The sequence below is a fragment of the Nicotiana tomentosiformis genome, chromosome 3, assembly GCF_000390325.3.
Source record: "Nicotiana tomentosiformis chromosome 3, ASM39032v3, whole genome shotgun sequence".
Taxonomy (NCBI): domain Eukaryota; kingdom Viridiplantae; phylum Streptophyta; class Magnoliopsida; order Solanales; family Solanaceae; genus Nicotiana; species Nicotiana tomentosiformis.
The window spans coordinates 65,996,308-66,019,567 of NC_090814.1; the positions used below are offsets into that span (position 1 = coordinate 65,996,308).

Sequence of the window (23,260 nt, forward strand, 5' to 3'; positions counted from 1 at the left end):
GGGTATTTATACTTCATTTCTTCCTCCGCTTCCCATGTCATCTCTTCCACATTATTGCTTCTCCATAAAACCTTTACGGAGGCTACCTCCTTATTTCGTAGCTTGCGAATTTGTCGGTCTAAGATGGCAACTGGAATTTCCTTGTATGACAAATCCTCCGTAATTTTTACATCATCTGTGGATACCACTCTGGTAGGATCTCCAATGCACTTCCGTAGCATAGATACGTGAAAAACCGGATGGACTAACTCCATTTCTGAGGGCAATTCTAACTCATAAGCTACTTGGCCCACTCTCCGAATAATCCTGTAAGGCCCAATATACCGTGGGCTAAGTTTGCCTTTCTTGCCAAACCTCATCATGCCCTTCATAGGGGATACCTTTAAGAATACCAAGTCATTAATCTCAAACTCTAAGTATCGTCGCCGCATGTCAGAATATGACTTCTGGCGACTCTGAGCTGTCAACAGTCGCTCCCAGATGAGCTTTACTTTCTCTACGGCCTGCTGAACTAGGTTTGGCCCATATAACCTAGATTCTCCAACATCAAACCACCCTATAGGAAATCTGCACTTATGCCCATACAAAGCCTCGTACGGAGCCATCTGAATACTGGAGTGGTAACTGTTATTATATGCAAACTCGACAAGAGGTAGATGTTCATCCCAACTTCTTTTAAAATCCAACACATATGCTCGTAACATATCCTCGAGCGTCTGAATTGTGCGCTCGGCTTGTCCATCAGTCTGTGGATGAAAAGTTGTGCTGAGATTCACCTGAGTCCCTAGACCTCTCTGAAATGACCTCCAAAAATGTGCTGTAAATTGAGCCCCACGGTCCGATATAATAGATACTGGTACTCCGTGTAGCCGCACTATCTCCTTAATATATAACTTTGCATAATCTTCTGCTGTATATGTAGATCTGACAGGTAGAAAATGAGTTGATTTAGTGAGCCTATCGACTATCACCCATATAGAATCGAACTTACGATGAGAACGAGGTAAACCCGTAACAAAGTCCATGTTTATCGCCTCCCATTTCCATGTCGGGATCTCTATAGTCTGCATTAGCCCTCCGGGCTTCTGATGCTCTATTTTCACCTGCTGGCAACTAAGACACTGGGCAACAAACTCAGCAATGTTCTTCTTCATATCGTTCCACCAGTACATATCCTTAATGTCATGATACATCTTCGTCGACCCAGGATGAATGGTGTACCACGAATAATGTGCCTCTGACATAATCCTGTCTCGTAGCCCTGCTACATCTGGAACACACAAACGACCCCTATATCTGAGAACTCCATCTCCCTTGAGCTCTAACAATGGATTCTTCTGCTGCGGAACTCGCTCTCTCAATTCGACCAACTCTGGGTCATCGTACCGCCTTTCCTTGACTTCAGCTATGAGAGATGATTTTGCAGTGTTTTGGAGTACAACTCCACTATCGTCGAAATCTACTAACCGAACCCCCAAACAAGCCAATTGATGAATCTCTCTAGTTAATTGTCTTTTCTCGGCCTTTACATGTGCTAAGCTACCCATAGATCGGCGACTTAAGGCGTCTGCTACAACATTAGCTTTCCCTGGATGGTAGAGAATATTAACATCATAATCTTTCAATAACTCAAGCCATCGCCTCTGTCGCAAATTCAACTCTTTTTGCTTGAATATATATTGCAGACTTTTATGATCGGTAAATACATCAACATGAACACCATATAAATAATGCCGCCATATCTTAAGTGCATGGACAACCGCAGCTAACTCGAGATCGTGGGTTGGATAATTCTTCTCGTGCTTCCTTAACTGCCTTGAAGCATAAGCAATTACCTTCCTATGTTGCATCAGGACACATCCTAACCCAACACCTGAGGCATCACAATACATGACATAACCCTCTGGACCCTCTGGAAGTGTTAGAACTGGCGCTGAGGTCAACCTGTTCTTAAGCTCTTGGAAACTCCGCTCGCAAGCCTCCGTCCACTGAAACTTAGTTGATTTCTGCGTCAACTTCGTCAATGGTGCCGAAAGGGAAGAAAAACCCTCTATGAATCTCCGGTAGTATCCTGCTAAGCCTAGAAAGCTACGAACCTCTGTCGGAGTGGTAGGTCTAGGCCAAGATTTCACGGCCTCAATCTTTTGAGTGTCTACCTTTATACCTTCATCGGATACAATATGCTCCAAGAATGCTACAGACTTCAACCAGAACTCACATTTAGAAAACTTAGCATACAACTTATGATCACGGAGGGTTTGGAGTACCGCTCGCAAGTGGTCTACATGTTCATCCTCTGAACTTGAATAGACCAGAATATTATCAATAAATACTATCACGAACAGATCTAAAAATAGACAAAATAGGCTATTCATCAAGTCCATAAATACGGTGGGAGTATTTGTCAACCCGAAGGACATGACAAGGAACTCGAAGTGGCCATATCGGGTCCTGAAGGCTGTCTTCGGAATATCTTTCTCCCGAACTCTGATCTGGTGGTATCCTGATCTCAAATCTATCGTTGAAAAGAATCTAGCCCCATGCAACTGATCAAACAAATCATCAATCCTTGGAAGTGGATACTTATTCTTAATAATTACCTTGTTCAGCTGTCTATAATCGATACACATCCTCAACGAGCCATCTTTCTTCCGCACAAAGAGTACCGGTGCACCCCAAGGTGAGGTACTGGGCCTGATGAAACCTTTCCCCAGCAAATCTTTTAACTGCTCCTTCAACTCCTTTAATTCGGTAGGTGCCATTCTATACGGAGGGATGGATATTGGTTGAGTTCCTGGAAGCAAATCGATGCTAAAATCAATCCCTCGCTCTGGAGGAATACCTGGAAGTTCATCTGGAAACACATCTGCATACTCATTGACTACGTGAATAGATTGAAGTGTAGATATCTCAGCATCTGCATCTCTAACTCGCACAATATGATAAATGCACCCTTTTGCAATTATTTTCCTCGCCTTCAGATAGGAAATAAACCTACCTCTGGGTGCCGCTATATTACCTACCCATTCAAGGACTGCCTCACCTGGAAAATGAAATCTAGCTGCCTTTGCTCGGCAATCAACTGTAGCATAGCAAGCTGACAACTAGTCCATGCCCATGATAGCATCAAAATCCATCATCTCTAACTTAACTAGGTCGGCTGAGGTCTGACGACTACAAACTGTCACCGTACAACCTCGGTAAACCCGTCTAGCAATAATCGATTCTCCGACCGGTGTAGATACCGCAAAAGGATCACTTAGTATTTCAGGCACTATACCAAATTTCCTCGCGACAAATGGGGTAATATATGATAAAGTAGATCCTGGGTCTATCAAGGCATAAGCATCGTGAGAGCAAATGGTCAATATACCTGTCACAACATCTGGTGAAGACTCCTGGTCATGTCGACCCACTAAAGCATAAATACGGTTATGATTAACACCTAAACTGGAACCTCTACCTCTGCCTCGACCTCTACCAGCCGAAGATTGAGACTCGCCCCCAGAAGGATGCACAGGCATAGATGATCCTGTCGCTGAACTTGCTGGTTGTGCCATACCCCCAGAATCTCTATTTGGGCAATATTGCATCATATGCCCCAGACGCCCACATGTATAACAAGCATCAGAACCTGCTCGGCATTGGCCCAAGTGTCCTCTACCACAGATGTCACACCGCAGCGGAAATGACCATGTCTGCCTTGAACCTCGTTGTCGTTGCAAAACTGACACCCGTGAGCTCTCACCTGGTCCTGACTGAGTATAGCGGTCATACCTGTAACTCTGCAACTGAGGTGGCAGAGGCCTAGGTGGCCATCCGAAGTACTGGGGCCTATAACTACCCTGAGACTGCTCCTAAAACCTAGGAAATCGCATCCTCTTACGCTGTCCTTGCTCAGTCCTCTCTGTACCCTGCTGTCGACGCCTACCCCTTTCTATATTTTGAGCGAATGCCTGAATCCGGGAGATATCCATATTATCATGCAATACAGCGGTGGCACATGCCTCGGTCAACTCTGGGGCTAACCCTGCTATAAACCTGTGGATCCTGTCACGCATAGTAGCAATTATGGATGGTGCATATCTGGCTAATGAGTCAAAACGGAGACTATACTCTCGAACACTCATATTGCCCTGTTTAAGGGCTAGAAACTGATTGACCCGAGCCTGTCGGATCTCCTGCGGTAAGTACTGGTCAAGGAAAGCATCTGAAAAATTCTCCCAACTAGCTGGAGGTGCATCACGTGCCCTAGAACTCTCCCATCCCTCGTACCAAAGGATGGCTATATCTCGGAGTCGAAAAGTTGCTAGCTCAACTGCTTCTTTCTCTGTGGCATGCATAACCCGAAAGATCCTGTGAAGCTTATCTATGAAATCCTGCTGGTCCTCCCTCTGATCTGACCCCGTAAACTCTGGGGGACTCAAAGCAATAAACTCTCGGACCCTTGAACTCCCAGACCCCTCAGAAGATCCTGCACTAGCTGATGCCCTAGCTTGTTGCTGGGTAGCTACCAATTATGTCAACAAATGCACCGCACTCCTCAAGGCCTGATCTGGTGGAAGTGGAGGGGGAATTGGATGTGCGGTATCCCTAGGAATCTCCTCAGGTGGTGGAGGAGTCGGTAATGGCTGAGTAGGGGTCTCACCTTGGGCCTCAGATTGGGACCCATCTATTGGGGGTACCCTGCTGGTCCCCTCACCTGTTGTTGTATCTCCCCTCTAGATAGCCGTAGTCTTCCTAGTCAAATTTGCTATAACTCGGTTCTACAGCACGATTTAGATTTGAAAGAAGGGAAACCAACTCCTAAATGCCATGTAGCTCCCTGCTTATATAATGTGGTGCACAACACATCTATAAACAAGATCCTACTAGGCACGGCTTGTAGACTCCCTAGGATAGAACTGCTCTGATACCAAGTTTGTCACGCCCCGACTTGGAAGCGAGACTGGCACCCGGTGCCTCAACTAACCTAGTGTACCAAATTGCGACTAAGGGACTCTAAACATATAATGTCATAATTTGGCCAAGGGGCCACCTTGCAAGACAATTTGCAAAGCAAAATATAAAATTGAATGGAAACTAGCGTTGACTAAATATCAATATAAAGTTGGGCCGACAAGGCCGTCATAACTACTACAACTGACAAACCACCAAAATATACATACCAGGCCTACAAGCCCAACATAATGCACTAACTGACAGGATATGTCTACAAGCCTCTACTGATAGATATGTTGTGATCGGAATAGGGCCCCGACCTACCCATAATATATATACATAAACACAGAAGATGTACACGAAAACCTAGATTCGATAACTCCGAAGGATGTGGAGCTTACCGATCAGGCTGAACTCTGGAAACACCTACTGAGGAGGTATACTCGTCTGTCTATCTGAACCTGCATACATGAAATGCAGCGTCCCCAGAAAAGGGACGTCAGTACAAAATAATGTACTGAGTATATAAGGCGATAACATAACTGAAAGTTGAAACTGAACTGATAATATAATAACTGAAAGTAATTGGGAGTCAAAGATGATCTGGAGATATACTTACCTGTTGATACTGACTCAACTCCTTCAATATAGTAAGTAAAATAATTGTCCGGCCTTATAAGGCTCGGTATATATAACTGCTCTGCCGTAGTAGGCTCGCTCATAGGTGCTCGACCATACTAGGCTATGTATCTCGACCATGCTGGGCTTGCTCATAGGCGCTCGGCCACAGTAGGCTCGGTATATAACTTTCCATCTGATCAGAGGTTGCCCAATAGGGGCCTGCCCATCGATTATAGCTCGATAGTAATGAAAATACTGTAATACTGTATATATAGGCTTGCTGCTCTCTTGACTGGAAGAAGACAATACTAAATTGAATATAGAGTCTCGATAAGGAATAATATTGTAACTTATGAGACTAGAATAGTGTGAATAAATTCATGAATATGAACTTCTCTTTTTGTCTCATTACTAACACATGTAGCTACGAGATCATGCCAAAATGAAGGAAGGCTTAGCCTTAACATACCTTATCACACTCTTTTCAATCACCAAGTTGAACTCGCCTCTTCTCACCTTAATCTACAACAACGATAATAATACAATCATTAAGTTATGAAACGTATAACTATCGCACAACGAACGACATGCTTATTTTGTATTAAAACGGACAGCATTTCCCCTATAATTCTTACTTCCTCCAAATTCAAGATAACACCAACAACACCAAAAACAACAATAACAACATATATACATTATTTTCCAACCTTATACACACCACACAATACTACAAAACAGCCCAACACACCCCAATCTCTTCATACACAAAACGACCACCGTAGTAGTGTCAACAACCCGAAAATGTTACGACGAACGACCAGCCCAACATCCTGCATTTATGTGCTGTTTCTCCACACCCTTACTCCTCCAAAACTCCACAAAATAGTAGTAAAACACGCAGCCCAACAACACCACAAAACAGTCCACAAAACAGTCCGCTACAAGTGAATAACTCGAACTCACGGCTTCCGATCACCGTCCCGTGAGTTCTTACAAATATAGAACGACTTACTATACATCTACAACAGAAAAAATGGATGAAAGAGAGCAGTAAAATTACCTTATTTGTTGGATAACTCGACTCCTATCTTGGTTCTTCAAACTCTAGGCTTTACCTCCGATTAGAACTTGAAAGGGGGAGAAAATCAATTGGGGTTTGGGGGAAATATTTGGGAGGAGTTTTGCAGAGAATGAGTCTGATTATTTTGCCCTATTATCCGACTAATATATGAAGTGGATAGGACTTTAAAAAGGCCTCTTTGAACGACCCGAACTGCCCCATTTTTGGACGACCCGAACAGGCCCAGTTTTGGATTCTCGTTTAAGCAAGTAGGTGACAGTCTGCGCAGTCTCGCAAAAATGCCCATATCTCTCTACTCAGATATCGTATTGACAAACGGTTTAATGCGTTGGAAAGTAGACTCATAGATATTTAATTTGATGGGTGGAACACCCCATAAATCTAAGTATATTGGGAGAAAATCTCAGTTACATTTGACCCAAAGTTTCAGTAAAATTTATGAACGTAACTTGTGATGACTTTCATCGACTTTTGTTCCACCACTCGCTTGACTTCAAAACATAACATACGACTATCATACGAATAACATAACTCGTAATATAACCTCCTTATCATGTAAAACACCCTGGTCTCATCCCAAAAGTACATGCTATAACATTCCCAATTTGTCGGCTTTCGACGAAACATTATTTTCTTCAATTCCTTTAGCTTCTAAACCTTCCAACCCTCTTTGTACTTGTTGTTTATGATATTCAATATTTGTAACTTCCGAGGTAACATGATTAAATTGCTTTATATATTTTCAAACATGATCTCATTTTTTTTTTGGGTCCTACATTAGTTTGCTCACGACGCAATTTTACGTACAAAAAAAAAATATAGGGTGTAACATCAACCACCTTCTCCGCCTCAAATTGAGTTCCTTCTTCTTGAACAAATACTGCAAGCTCCGATGATCCGTGAATACCTCACATGGCATGCCATAAAGATAGTGCCTCCAAATCTTCAGCACGTGAACAATGGCTGCCAGCTCTAGATCATGAATAGGGTAATTATTCTCGTGAACCTTCAACTGCCGCGAATCATATGCAATTACCTTGCCACCCTACATCAATACCGCACCCAAACCAATACGGGATGCATCGCAATATACTGTATAAGGTTCTGAACCTGTGAGTAACACCAATACCGGTGTCGTAGTCAAAGCTGTCTTGAGTTTCTAAAAGCTCGCTTCTCACTCGTCTTACCACCTGAAAGGGGCACCCTTCTGGGCTAATCTGGTCAACGGGGCTGCTGTGGATGAAAACCCCTCCACAAATTGACGGTAATAGCCCGCCAAACCCAGGAAACTACGGATCTCTGTAGGTGAGCTGGGCCTAGGCCAGTTCTGAACTGCCTCAATCTTCTTAGGATCCACCAGAATACCCTCTACTAATACAACGTGACCCAAGAAAGCAACTGAACTCAACCAAAACTCGTATTTTGAGAACTTAGCATATAACTGGTTGTCTCTCAGAGTCTGAAGAATGATCTGAAGGTGCTGCCCATGCTCCTCTCGACTGTGGGAGTAGATCAAGATATCATCAATAAACACAACCACAAAGGAATCCAAGTAAGGTTTGAACACCCGGTTCATCAAATCCATGAATGCTGCTGGGGCATTTGTCAGCCCAAATGACATCACTAGAAACTCAAAATGCCCGTACCGAGTCTAAAAAGCTGTCTTAGGGACATCAGATGCCCTAATCCTCAACCGATGGTAGCCAGATCTCAAATAAATCTTCGAAAACACCTGGGCACCCTGAAGCTGATCAAATAAATCATCAATCCTCGGCAATGGATACTTGTTTTTGATAGTGACTTTGTTCAACTGCCGATAATCTATACACATCCTCATCGATCCATCTTTCTTCTTCACAAAAAACACAGGTACACCCCAGGGCGAGACACTAAGTCTAATGAAGCCCTTATCAAGCAAATCTTGCAACTGCTCCTTCAATTCTTTCAACTTTGGCGGGGCCATGCGGTATGGCGGAATGGAAATGGGCTGAGTGCCCGGAGCCAAATCAATGCAGAAATCAATATCCCTGTCGGGTGGAATCCCAGGCAGGTCTGTAGGAAATACCTCTGGAAACTCAATAACAACCGGCACTGAATCAATGGAAGGAACCTCCACACTAGAATCGCGGACATAAGCCAAATAAGCTAGACACCCCTTCTCGACCATATGCCGAGCCTTCACATAAGAGATAACCCTGCAGGTAGAATGGCCAAGAGTCCCTTTCCACTCTAATTGAGGCAATCCCTACAAGGTTAAGGTCAACGTCTTGGCGTGACAATCTAATATAGTATGATAAGGTGATAGCCAATCCATACCCAGTATGATATCAAAATCAACCATGTCGAGAAGTATAAGATCTACACGAGTCTCAAGACTCCCAATGGTGACCACACACGAACGATAAATACGATCTACAACAATAGCATTTCCCACTGGTGTGAACACATAAACAGGAGCACTCAAAGAATCACGGGACACAACTAAATAGGAAGCAAAATAGGATGACACATAGGAGTAAGTAGATCCCAGATCAAATAGAACTGAAGCATCTCTACTGCAAACTTAAACAGTATCTGTGATAACAGCGTCAGATGACTCAGCCCCAAGCCTGGCTGGGAAAGTATAACACCGGGGCTAGGCCCCACCACCCTGAACTACATCCCTAGGACGGCCTCTAACTGGCTAGTCTCCACCTCAACGGCCTGACCTCCACCTCTAACAGTCTGGTCTCTACCTCTGGCTGCCTTACCCCTGCCTCTGGCTGGCGAGCAGGTGGTGCAGCAACTGGTGATGGAACCATGGCACGGGAACTCTGATGCTGTGAGTTGCCTGTTGCCCGAGGGCAAAATCTAGCAATGTGCCTCTGATCACCACAAGTATAACATAACCTCGGCTGTTGTGACTGCTGACCCTGAAATTGGCCCTGTCGACCTGAATAACTACCCTGATAACTCTGGAGTGGAGGTGCACTAATAGGAGTTGGTGGTGCACTGTAGGTTAGCTGGTCGGAATAATGCATCGAGGGCCACGACCACCTGAGGCACCGTGGGATGCCTGGAGCACTGAATGAAATAGCCTAGGAGGATGGCCTATACCAAAAGTACTCCTGCCTCTAAATGAGGCACCGCTGAACTCACCGGAATGATGAGTTCTCTTGTCAGACCCCTGACCTCCCTAAGTAAGAACCATTTTGACTCGTCTGGCGACATTAGCAACCGCCTGAAAAGAAATCTCACTCCCAGTCTCCTTAGCCATCTGCAATCTGATAGGATGAGCAAGTCCATCAATAAACCTCCTCACCCTCTCTCTCTCTCTCTCTCGGTGGGAAGCAGAAGAATAGCGTGACGGGCCAAATCCACAAAACGGATCTCATACTGAGTAACATTCATACTATCCTGCTGGAGATGCTCAAACTGAAGGCGATGCTCCTCTCTCAATGTGATAGGCAAAAACTTCTCTATGAAGAGCTGAGAGAACTGGTCCCAAGTAAGAGCAGGCGACCCAGCTGGTCAACAAGTAATCTCTCCACCATTTCTTGGCGGAACCAGTCATCTGAAATACAGCAAAATCGACCCCATTGGTCTCCACTATACCCATGTTTTGTAGGACCTCGTGGCATCTGTCAAGATATTCCTGGGGGTCCTCTGAAGGAGCACCACTGAAGTGAACAGGAAAGAGCTTGGTAAACTTGTTCAATCTCCACAAAGCCTCAAAAGACATAGCTGGCCCATCTCCGACATGTGCCGCAATAACCGGCTAAACTAATCCGACTGGCTGAGCTGCTGGAGCCTAATACTGGGGAGCTATCTGCTCTGGAGCGGGAGTGGTGGGAGTCTGGGCTCCTCCTCCAGCCTGAGAGACTGCTGGTACCATGGGAAATGCGCCAGTCTGGGCCACACTCTCCATAAGGCCCACCAAACGGACCAAAGCGTCCTAAAGTACTGGGGTAGCAATGAACCCCTCCGTAACCTGAGCTGGTACGGCAGGAATAGTCTGGGCTGGAACCTCCTCGTTAAGCTCTATCTGAGGTTCCACTGCTGGGGCTGCTTCTCGGGCTCTAGGCTGAGCCCTGCCCCTGCCTCGGCCACTGGCACGGCCTCGGCCTCGACCTCTGCCCCACATAGGAGCTGCCACTGGAGGCTCTGGTTGCTGCTCGGCTGAGGAAGCGGTATGTGTTCTCGCCATCTGCGAGAGATTAAGAGTAGAAGAGTTCAATCAGCATTGAGAAAGCAAAATCGCACGACTGAGAAGATTAGAAGTGAAACTTGTTCCTAAACATCATAGCCTATGGAAGATAAGCACAGACGTCTCTGTACCGATCCTCCAGACTCTACTAAGCTTGCTCGTGAATCGTGAGACCTAGGCAACCTAGTTCTCTAATACCAACTGTCACGACCCAAAATTTTCCACCGATGGGACCGTGATGGCGCCTAACATTTCACTTGCTAAGCAAGCCAACGTTAGAGAATATTAAACCAATTCCTTATTCCCATTCAGTAATTAACAATAATTAACTAAGATAAAATATAATAAGTATGGAATATCATAAAACTGTATTAATTACTACTACCCGGATCTGGAGTCACAATTCACGAGCATTCTAGAATTTACTACAAGTAATAGTCTGAAAGAAATACAACTGTCTGAATGAAAGAAAGAGTAGAACAGAAAAGATAGACGGGGACTTCAAGGTCTGTGAACGCCGACAGATCTACCTTGAGTCTCCGGACAACGGACCAATAGAAAAATCTTGATCAACCCGAGCCGGTATCAAAATCTGCACAGAAAGTGCAGAGTGCGGTATCAGTACAGCCGACCCCATGAACTGGTAAGTGTCGAGCCTAACCTCGACGAAGTAGTGATGAGGCTAAGGCAAGGCACCTACAAATCAACCTGTACAATTTAACAGTGTATATACAAATAACAGAAATGAAGAACTAAACAGGAAATATCGGGAGGGGAACATACTGGGGGAATACAAGATAAAGAACTACAACAAAATAATCACCGGAGCAGTCAATATACCATGAATCAACAGGAATAGTGAATACAGTAAAGGAAAAATGCACGGAATCACCCTTCGTGCTTTTAGTCTCAATCTCACCATAAAATTAATAGAAACGGCACGACATCATCCTTCGTGCATTAACTCTCATATCATGGCACGGCATCACCCTTCGTGCATTTACACTCACAATATGGCACGGCATCACCCTTCGTGCATTAACACTCACAATATGGCACGGCATCACACTTCGTGCATTAACACTCTCCCTTACCATAATGCAATGCATAAATAACAACAGGGAGATAGAATAACAAGTACAAACCTTACTTCAACATTTGGTTTCATAATATCAATCTCAACTTTGAAATAAAAACTCAGCAGAAAATCCGTAAATATGATAAGAACGATAAATTGAACAATACTAGTATAACACGTAGGATTTAGGCATAGGAAAGAGACAATATAAGAAAAACAGAGAAAAATGGAAAACAGGTAAATTGGCGGCGCATAAGTACTCGTCACCTCACATACACGCCGCTCACATGAATTTCACTTAGCAAGTAATCTAAGGTTTCTAATTCCCTCAAGCCAGGGTTAGACACAATACTTACCTCGCTCCGAAGGCCACTTAATTCTCAATCACAACCTTTCTTTGGAATTCACCTCCAAATCACTCTTATCTATTCAAAAATGACTCAATAATATCAAATATTTCTAAAGAAATCAATTATATTGCATAAATTAAAAATTTTCAAATTTTCCTCCAAAAAGTCGAAAAATCAACCCCGGGCACGCTTGGTCAAAATTGGAGGTTCGGACCAAAATCCATTTACCCATTCACCCCTAATCCCGAATATGTAATTAGTTTTGGAATCCGGCCTCAAATTGAGGTCTAAATTTCAAAATTTCCGAAATCCCTAGTTTTCTATCGTAGCCCCTAATTCTATCATGAAAACTCTAGATTTTAGGTTGATAATTCAAGAAATATAATGGGTAATTAAAAAAAAATAATTTTGAATCACTTACCAACAATTTGGGGAAGAAATAGCTCTTGAAAAATGGCCTCTACCCGTTTGGTTCTTGAAAAATGTTGAAGAAATGGCTTAAACCCATGTTTGATTCTGTTTTATGCACTGGCGACAGTGTGCATCGTGTTCGCGAGGCCACTGTCGCGTTCGTGAAGGGTACTGTCTGCCAAGCCTTCATGTTCGTGAGACCCTGCTCGCGTTCGCGATGGTTACTCCCCCTGGCCTTCGCGTTCGCGAGACATTGCTCGCGTTCGCGATGAAGGAATGATCGACTCTCCCCCAGGTCCCCAAGTTCTTCGCGTTCGCGATGAGCCGGTCACGTTCGCAAAGGGTAAATCCTCCATCACTTCGTGTTCGCGAAGAAGAAGTCTCAGCCTCACCAGTTTACTCTTCGCGTTCGCGAGAGAACCTTCGCGAACACGAAGAAGGATATGCCAGACACTAGAATCTGCAGAAAACCAGATTTTTTCCAAGTCCAAAACATCCTGTGGCTTATCCGAAACTCACCCGAGCCCTCGGGACTCCAAACCAAATATGCACACAAGTCTAAAAATAACTTACGGGCCTGCTCGTGCGATCAAATCTCCAAAATAACACCTAGAACTCTGAATTTAGCACCAAATTAAATGAAATTCTCAAGAACACTTTAAAATTTCTATCTTCTCAACTGGACGTCCGAATCACGTCAAATCAACTCCGTTTCTCACCAAATTTCACAGACAAGTCTTAAATATCATAATGAACCTGTATCGGGCTCCAAAACTAAAATACGGACCTGGTACTCACAATGCCAAATATCAATAAATTCTTAGAAACAAATAATTTCCAGACCATCAAAATATAGATCCGGGCCTGTTTACCAAAAATATTGACTGAAGTCAAATAAAATTAACTTTTTAAGGTATAAATTCTTATTTTCATCAATTTTCAACATAAAAGCTTTCCGGAAACCTGCCCGACTGCGCACGCAAACCGAGTAGGGTGAAAATGAGATTTGTAAGGCTTAAGAGTGCAGATTCGAATTCTAAAACATAAGATAACCTTTTGGGTCATCACATAAGAAATACTAAATTCATTAAATAAGACATATCTCACCTCTTTAAAAGAGACTGCCCCGAAGGATTTTCTACCGCAAATATGATTGATTCCTTATTTTTTCTTGTTTATTTTGTTTCTAGCACTCATTCTCTGCATTGAATATGAATCAATGATATAACTTATGATTAAAGTATAAAAAGTAAAATAAGAAATAAATAAGACTTTGAGTCTGGTCATGAGAATTTAAGTTCCATTTCATAGGTTGCTTTCTTAGTTTTTTGTAACTTCCCTGGTTGACGTAGACATTTTTCAGAATTCTTTTAGCTAAATAATAGCCTTTGCGCATATTTCATTTAATTACCTTGAAAGGATCAGAGTTGAAATACTCCACCAAGAATTTTCATTCAACTTCAGTGACATCTTCTGGTATGTTTTGCAATCGTTCCTCCTTTGTAGCAAATTTTTTGAAATGATCATGGAGCCTACTACGACGATATCAATTATTAGCTGTATGAAGGATAGTATCCCTAGTGTGTTGCATGTCTGGAATTTCAAAGGCGTCCTGTACTCACATCAAAAAATTAGAAATGATAGCTTTGTCACCTAAGACTCTACTAGCAACCAGATAGATTTGTATGTGGAACATATAATAATAAAGGATTTCAAAGTTGGAACCAATAGATTAATAAATATGCCTACTATTTTTTATACATACTACTACTATAATAGGCAATTGTTACTAAATATGGCATTTGGTTGAATACTACTCATTCAAGAACAAAAAAACTATAAACTTAAAATATACAAAGAGAATTACCAGCATATGAGCAACAATCCTTTCTTTTGCTAGATTAGAAACTTTCTTCCAAGTTTTGATATCATGCTTAGCATTCTGGTCAATTGTGACCGAAAGCTCAGTAACAAAATTATTAGCTCCAGGACCAACTACTACTGTTCGATCGGGTGGGATAATTACCTCCAGCTTTCCATTGGGATTATTTTTGCATTTCTTTTGGATTGAAAACCCTCTAGTCTTCCCCCTTCCCTTTCTCATTTGTCCTTCAGCAATACATAAGAATATTAAAATGAAAAAGTCCAGAAAACTTCAACATCAATTCATTACTGAGAAAAACACTACTACTGCTAGGAAATAGATTTATCGACCCTAGGCATGGTATTTTTCATATGAAGTCCGTACAAATTTTAACTTCCCAAGTAACTACAGTTTACAAATAATATAAAAATATGATCTCTAATCCACAAATAGATGGAGAACAATTTCTCTTCCTCTACAAAATGAAATGCATGAGGAAATTTAAAAGATTAGTAGTTCAAAAAAGCTTATGATTTAAAGTATATATTAGTATCATACTTCGCTCAAAGTAACTACAAACAAATCAATTAATTAAATAATTAAATCCTACTCTTTATAAGAATTTATTACTAAATTTGAAGGCATAAAAATTCTGTTTCTATTAAGTTATACAAGCATGAGATTTCTCAAAGCTACTTTTTACTAAATGAATCAACTCACGTGGTTGTGGGTTTGAAATTACTCCAGCAAATTCAACACCATCAGAAACATGCGTATTTGTCATCATGATAGTCTGCAAGACATAATAAAAAGAATTATACTGGAACTAGTTGAAAGTAGAAGTGAAAGCAGAACATTGCACATATTGTCAATCAGAAAATAATCTATCCAACAACATAACTATAGATTAAGGTGTATGTCCAAACAGACTATTTAAGTAAAAATAAACAAATACAGTGACTAAATAACGATGGTTAGATATAAAATCATATAATCATGATATATTTTGACTCAGTATGTGGCATGGGACGAAACTAAACATTCTAAATATTAAATGAAGTTATATAGTAACAAACATAATAAAGAAATAAAAAGATTAGCGGAAAGGAGAAATTAACCATTTGGGCAAGGTGGTGAAAAATCACATTCATCCTCATAGCCAATCACCATCCTCTTTTTCATCATGTTCATCCTCAGAAAAATATTTTTCATCTGTTGAGTCATCCATATCTTCATGATCCGATTCATCTACAACTTCTAAGTCTATTTCTTCCTCAATATTGATAGAAGATGCTTCAATGCTCAATCCATCAATATCTTCTCTTTGTATTCTAATTATATCAGTGTCTGATTCTACTTGAAGATTTTGTTCTTCCCTTTCAACCAGGTCAGTTAATTGATATGGTTCTATTTCATCATCTTGTTCGGGTAGATCATACAAGTTTCATGGTATTACCCTTACAACCTCATTCCAATTCTCATTTTGATCATATTAAACATAATACACAAATTGAGCTTGTGATCCTAGAATAAATGGATCATTTGTGTAATGAAGTCTTGTCACATCCACAGATATGAATCCATATTCATCCTTTTGGTAACCTCTACTTTGACTTCGACCCAGAGGCGAAACTTCAAACTAGTCACATTGGAATAATGTCACTGAATATTTGTCCAGATATTGGATTTCTAATATTCTTCTTATCTTATAATAATCAGCATTTTCTGTATATTCATCACTCTTTACGATTACACCACTATTTTGAGTTTTTTAAAATTTCTCAGATGCCATTGTTCGAAACCTAAAACCATTCAAGACATATCCATTATGGCATTCAACTCCTAAATCTGGACCTCTTGCCAAAGCTAGCAATTGATCAGTAATTCGACTGTCACCGTTATCTTTTAATTGTATCGCCTATTAATTACAAACTCATAAATATTAGTACTACTTAAAAATAAAATTTATGAATTGTCCTAAATAAATATCAACCAACATTGAATTATATAAGTTACCTTTTTTTCTGAAACTATAAAGGAAATTCCTCCTTGTGCCTCTTGACAACATTTCTATTATTCTCCTTTGTTAATATTTCTAAATGTTCCCTATAGATGGTGAACATAAAATAAAATGAAAATATTACAAGATAGTCGTTGAAAGAATTCATAAGAAGAAAATAATGTAAACTAAGTGAAAAGTATTTTACTCGATAAAGGGGCCAATTTCTGCACAATTTTGAAGGATGTAAAAAAATGTGCTTGCTTGATTTCAAGATCATTCAATTTTGTCCAATCACCCCCTCCAAATGGCTTACCACGACAGTTGAATACATATAAGCCATTAGGATCCATGTTGAAAGAATTAGAATTCCTATGCGGGCGATTTTCCTTTGTCTCCATATCTGTCAAATATTTGGAACAGAATGCCATGCATTCCTCTACAAGATAGCCCTCAGCAATTGACCCTTCTGGGCGAGCCATGTTGCGTACGTAACCTTTTAATGTGCGCAATATTTTGTTAAGTAAAGACATATTAGTTTCGAGCAAATTTCAACAAAAAGAAAAATTTAAAGTAATAAAAATCTAACTTCTCGATGAAATACATCCATCGAAATTGAACAGGACCACCCTCCTTTGCTAAATGGATTGCCAAATGAACCATAACATCAAAGAATGATGGTAGGAATATACGTTCTAGTTTGCAAATTGTCACCCATATACTTTTATCTATTTTATCTAACTTATCCATATGCAACTCTTTAGCGAACAAATCACTAAAGAATGGATTAGGCGGGGACAGGTCGCTTCCTTCTCGTTTCTTTCCTGGCGACTAGCTTCTCAAGTGGGCGGCTTGGTAATAAAGCTATCTTCAACATCGTTGTGGCAACTTTCTACTCCTCCTAAGTTGTCTTGCCGTATCTAAAATGACTTCGAGCATCCAACTTCACCATTGCTGCCTGCGTTTTGGACGGTAGGAACGAGGAGAGGGGGAAGGGAGAAGCAGGGCTTGAAGAACGAGCCGTGCAAGGACGCGAGGAGAGAATTCAATTAACGGATCATATGCATCCTTTGGCAAAATCCCTTTTATGATAAGTGGAAAGATATGTTGGAAAAGAACATGGTGATCGTGACTTTTAAGTCCAAAAAGTCTAGCTTCCTTAACATTGACACAACGACTAATGGTAGAAATATATGCATCCGAAAACTTGACATCTTTGATGAGTTGACAGAATTTAATCTTCTCAGTTTTGGACATTGTATAACTAGCAGGAGGAAGTATGTACTTATTCTCACTTTTTATTGGATGAAGAGGCTTTTTGATTCTCTTGTATGTCCGATCGAGATTTTAATGTGTCCTTTATTTTTCCGTCAATATCCAACAACATTACTATCACACTTTCACTAATACTTTTTTCTATATGCATTACATCCAAATTATGTTTCAACAATACAGTCCTCCAATATGGGAGTTCAAAGAATATACTTTTCTTCTTCCAGTTGGCACGTCTTTCGGCATCTCATTTTCTTTTTCTTGTGTTGTCACCCATGGATCCTTGTAAGGATGTATTTAGTTGTACAAGCACATCATCTCCACTCAATGCTTGTGATGCGGTCTTTCTTCCCTTGTGTTATCAAAAGAACCTTTGGTCCGACGATAAGGATAATTTATTTCCAAGACCCTACGATGACCCATATAGCAATGCTTTCGATCATATTTCAAGTAAATAGAGCAAGTATTTACATGATAAACTGGACAAGCAAATTTTCCTTTTGTGCTCCAATCGGACAACATGGCATATGCTGAAAAGTCATTAATTGTCCACAATAAAGAAGCACGTAATTGAAAATTTTGTTGCTTAAAAGCATCATAAGTCTCAATTCCATCCTCCCATAATTTTTTCAAATCATCAACTAAAGGTTGGAGATACACATCTATATCCATACCAGGACTTTTTGGGCCAAGAATAAGCAAGGATAACAAAATATTAGATTATTTCATGCAGAGCCATGGGGGAATATTATACGAAATCAAGAATACTAGCCATATACTATAGGCATTACTCATGGAACCAAAAGGATTAAACCATCTGAAGCAAGTCCAAGTCTTACATTACGTGGATCTAATGCAAAATCCAAATGTTTCTCATCAAAAGGTTTCCATGTCAGTGAGTCAGCTGGATGCCTTAATACTATCGTCAACTCGCTTATTTTTATTCCACCTCATATCTTTCGCGCTTCGTTTAGTCATAAACAAGCGTTGTAATCTTGGGATCAAAGGAAAGTATCTAAGAATTTTCCTAGGAATTCCTTTCCTTCTCTTATTCAATTTACTTGAAGCAACCTCATTGTCATCGTATTCTCCTTTCCGTACTATCTATTTTTTCTCACCACATTTAGGACATTGCTCAAGATCCGCATATTCGTTTCTACATAAGATGCAATTATTAACACAAGCATCTATTTTCACATAATCTAGACCCAAATCTTTAATAATCTTTTGAACTTCATAAATAAATTTAGCGAGCACATGTCCTTTGGGGAAAGCATCGCTTAATAGTTTTACAAAGGGTCTAATGAAGTATTACTCCAACCATGCAAGCACTTCATTTGAAAAAGACGCATTACAAAAGAGAGCTTCGAGAACTTTTCACAATCTAGATATAACTTCTGCTCTGCATCTTTTAACAACCGATAAAAACTCTTAGCTTCTGCATTAGGTTCTTCATATCTAGACTCAGCCGACTCATCAGACTGATCATGAGTTATATTATCTGTAGGAACACCGTGATACATGTCATGCAACATCTCGAAAGTGGCAGCAACATCATTTTCTAAATCTGAATTTGCACTAGAATTTATTTCATCATCTGAAGATGAATCCGACTCACCATGATGAATTCACCTATTATATGTTGGATCTATACCCCATCTAAGTAAATCTATTTTCACTTCTTCTCGCATTTTTCTACGCACATGGTTACAATTAGTGCACGGACATTGAATTCTTATACCAACATTAGGATTTAAAAATACAAAGTTCAAAAATTATTCCACGCCATTTAAGAATTCTGGTAATGCTCTATTCCTAAGAAATATCTAACTTTTATCCATCATATAATAACCTACAAAATTATAAAATATTAACTGTCCCTCAATTTTTTTGCTGTCAATTTTGCAAAATATTAAATAAGGAAAAGGTCAGAGACAGACTCTATACTAAAATATAGTAAAAATAACAGCATATAAATTGAACGAACAGTGATACAAGCGAAGGAACACACTATAGATGAATAGTAATCAGCAAGACTCACCAGACTTTGTAGACTAGAAATAATGAAGCAAATAATAGACTAGAACCAATTGCTCAGAGATGTAGAACAACAAAGGAGAAAACCTTGCTAGAATGGTAACTGAAATAGGCTAAGGATTAAGGAAAAGATAATTAAAAAGAAAAAAACTAGGTTGCCGTTTTTCTTTTGGCGGAAAGTTGAAAAATACTTAGCTAAATCTTAGGCCACTAACCAAACTTGTTGAGAAAATTAAGGTGTGAACAAAACTTGCTGAGACAATTAGGGGTTCTACCAAATATAAATTATTGCTAATTTATTATATTTTAAAACTACTATGTTCTCAAATAAAATATGACATCAACAAAAAACTTACACAGAGCAACTAAAAGAGTGGGCTAAAAATCCGGAAAAGGTCATTAGCAAAGAAAATTTTTCCGCGCTTTATTTTGGCGGAAAACTGGAAAATAATTAGTTAAGTTTTAGGCCACAACCCGCCTATATTGTTGGCAAAAATAAAGTGTATTGCCAATAATACAAATTTATTGTTGCCAATTCTATTTATATTTTAAATTTATTATATTGTCCATAAATATGGCAATAGGAATATAAAACGTTGGTAACAATGAAAAAGTCGTGGCTAAAAATTCTATGATAATAGCAACAATTTTATCAAGTTGTCACCATTTATTACAATTAGCCAACAACACTTTGATTGTTGCAAAAACGTTGTTGCCAATTTGTTTTAATTTAAAATTAATTATCTAAACGATATAATATAGCAACAATATTATAATATTTGCTAACAAGAAAAATTTTGTGTTTAAAAATTATATGATATAGCAACAACTTCATAAAATTGTTGCTGTTTGTTCATTTTTGCCAATAATACTATAGTTGTTGCTAAAAAATTGTTACAAATTCCATACTTTCTTGTATACGTTGGAATTCAAAGAAGAACTAGTTAGGAGAATTAATTACAAGTTTCTTGCCGAAATGCCCTAGCCACTTTTCACTCAACGAGAAAAGCATATTTTTCAACATTCATAATAGTTTTCATGGGCAATCAATTAGGATTTTGGTGGAGGATCAACTAATGAGCCAGGAATTAACAAACACCCTAGGCCACTTTTTTCAGCATGATATTTTTCTTGTTATCTTTCTCTAGAAATTCTCCTCCCCCACTCGCCGCCTACTCACTATATCTTCATTTTCTTGTTTCATTTGTTACATACCAATCTTCACATTGCACCTCCTCTTACTCAGAGTGAAGGGATCATAGAATGTAATTTTGGATAGAGCGTGTGATTACCCAAAATATCATCTTTAAATTTAATAATTAATTCTGTATTCTAAGACCTCGAAAAGCACTATTTATTATTCCTCGACTTGCGTGCGCAGTCCATAAAGTTTTTCGGAAAGTTTTCAGGTGAAAAATGGATAAAAATATGAATTAGAGGTTTAAAACTCAACTGAGTTGACATTGGTCAACATTTTGAGCAAACGGACTCGGATCAATGTTTTAACAGTTCCGGTAGATCCGTATCGTGATTTGAGACTTGGGCGTATGCCCAGAATCAAATTTTAAGGTCCCTAACCCGAGATATGGAATTTTGATGAAAACTCTAAAGTTTAAGTTCAAATAGTGATCGGATGTCGAATTATATGCAAATGACCCCGGAATAGAATTTTGATGATTCCAACAGCTCCGTATGGTAATTTTGGACTTAAAAGCGTGATCGGAATTTTATTTGGAAGTCCATAGTGAAATTAGGCTTGAAATGCCGAAAGTTGGATTTTTGGAAAGTTTGACCGAGGGGTTGACTTTTTGATATCGAGATCGAAATCCGATTCTGAAAATTTTCATAGCTCCGTTATGTCATTTATGACTTACGTACAAAATTTAAGGTCAATCGGACTCGATTTGATAGGTTCTGGTGTTATTTGTAGAAATTAAAAGTTTCAAAGTTCATTAGGCTTGAATCTATGTGTGATTCGTGATTTTAGAGTTGTTTGATGTGATTTGAGGTTTCAAATAAGTTCGTATGATATTTTAGGACTTGTTGGTATATTGGGTTGAGGTCCCGAGGGCCTCGGGTGAGTTCGGATGGTTAGCGGATCAAAAGTGGGACTTAGCTGCTACAATTTTTCTGCTGGAAATGCTGTCAAAATCGGGTTGCCTGCCAAAATCGGGCTGCTTGTCAAAATCGGGTTGCCTGTCAAAATAAGGTTGCCTGTCAAAATCGAGCTCCCTGACAAAATCGAGCTCCCTGACAAATCGAACTCCCTGACAAAATCGAGCTCCCTGACAAAATCGAGCTCCCTTACAAAATCGAGCTCCCTGGCAAATGTGTAAGTTATAAAAATAGGGGACTTCGTCCCATTTGCCTTTTTGACGAATTGGAGCTTGAGGAGAGGAGATTTTAATATATTTTCAAGGAAAAATATTTGGGTAAGTGATTCTAACTTGGATTTGGTCAATATACACGAATATATCATTGTTTTCACCATTTAATTAGTATTTTGACATTGAAATTTGAGAAATTTTAGAAATCTCATAAAAACGATTTTTTGAGATTTCGGTGTCGATCCGGAGTCGGATTTGAGTGAAACTGGTATGGTTGGACTCGTAATTGAATGGGTTGTTGGATTTTGTAAGTTTTGCCGGATTCCGAGATGTGGGCCCCACGGACAATTTTTGAGCTAATTTCGGATTTCATTGAAAAATGTAATATTTCCTTATGAAATTGATTTTTATAATTTTTGTTGACTGATCGAATTAATTATGACTAGATACGAGTCGATCGAAGTCGAAAAATCGAGAAAAAAGCATAATACTTAGTTAAATTGGAGCAAGTCGAGGTAAGTGACTTGTCTAACCTTGTGTGGGGAAAATTTTCCCTAGAATTGATATTAATGTGATTATTGAAATGTGTTGAAAGTCATGTACACGAGGTGACGAGTGTGTACACGGGCTAAATGTGAAAGATTATATTTTTAAATTGTGTAGATCATTGTTGCGCATTTATTAAATTATTTTGTCTTGTTATATTTTTCATCATTGATCTATGATATATATTTTAAATTTGTTTGACCTTTTCCTGCTAATTGTTTTACCTATTTAATTAAAACTAGGTTTCTTTTATACTGTGCATTATTTGAAGGTTAATTTTTTTTAAATTAAATATTATTAATATGAAGTATGTGACATTTTTAAATTTGATATTGAAGCAACGTATTAAAAATTTAAAATATTATTTTCCTAATTATTTATTCTTGAATATTTTCGTAAGATTTATTTTTGGTACTCATTGTGATGGAGCCGTGAGCTCTTTATTGTGGAAATAATATTATTGTTGGATTATTCTGGCATGAGCTGTGAGCTCTTTATAATTGAAAAATATTGTTGTTGATTTATTGTGAAAAATTGAAATATTGGG

At 39.5% G+C, this 23,260-nt stretch overlaps 1 protein-coding gene across 12 annotated transcripts in view; it reads right to left on the reverse strand.

The window, feature by feature from the left end:
* The window catches only part of LOC104100710 (uncharacterized), a 36,074-nt gene extending 15,908 nt beyond the window's left edge, over window positions 1-20,166 (reverse strand). For 3 of the 12 annotated variants that reach the window (XM_070197049.1, XM_070197050.1, XM_070197048.1), the window contains exons 1-5: window positions 19,845-20,164; window positions 15,253-15,325; window positions 14,536-14,777; window positions 14,080-14,280; window positions 13,776-13,868 (exon numbers count right to left, since the gene is read on the reverse strand). In XM_070197049.1, coding sequence (XP_070053150.1) covers window positions 14,215-14,280; window positions 14,536-14,777; window positions 15,253-15,319 — 375 coding nt within the window. In that variant the 5' untranslated portion in view covers window positions 15,320-15,325; window positions 19,845-20,164 and the 3' untranslated portion in view covers window positions 13,776-13,868; window positions 14,080-14,214. Of the gene's footprint in view, window positions 1-11,212; window positions 11,422-13,775; window positions 13,869-14,079; window positions 14,281-14,535; window positions 14,778-15,252; window positions 16,009-19,844 lie in introns of those variants that run through there. The other 9 variants (XM_070197053.1, XM_070197052.1, XM_070197054.1 and 6 more) reach the window with 7 other exon arrangements.
* Between the last annotated feature and the right edge of the window lie 3,094 nt (window positions 20,167-23,260).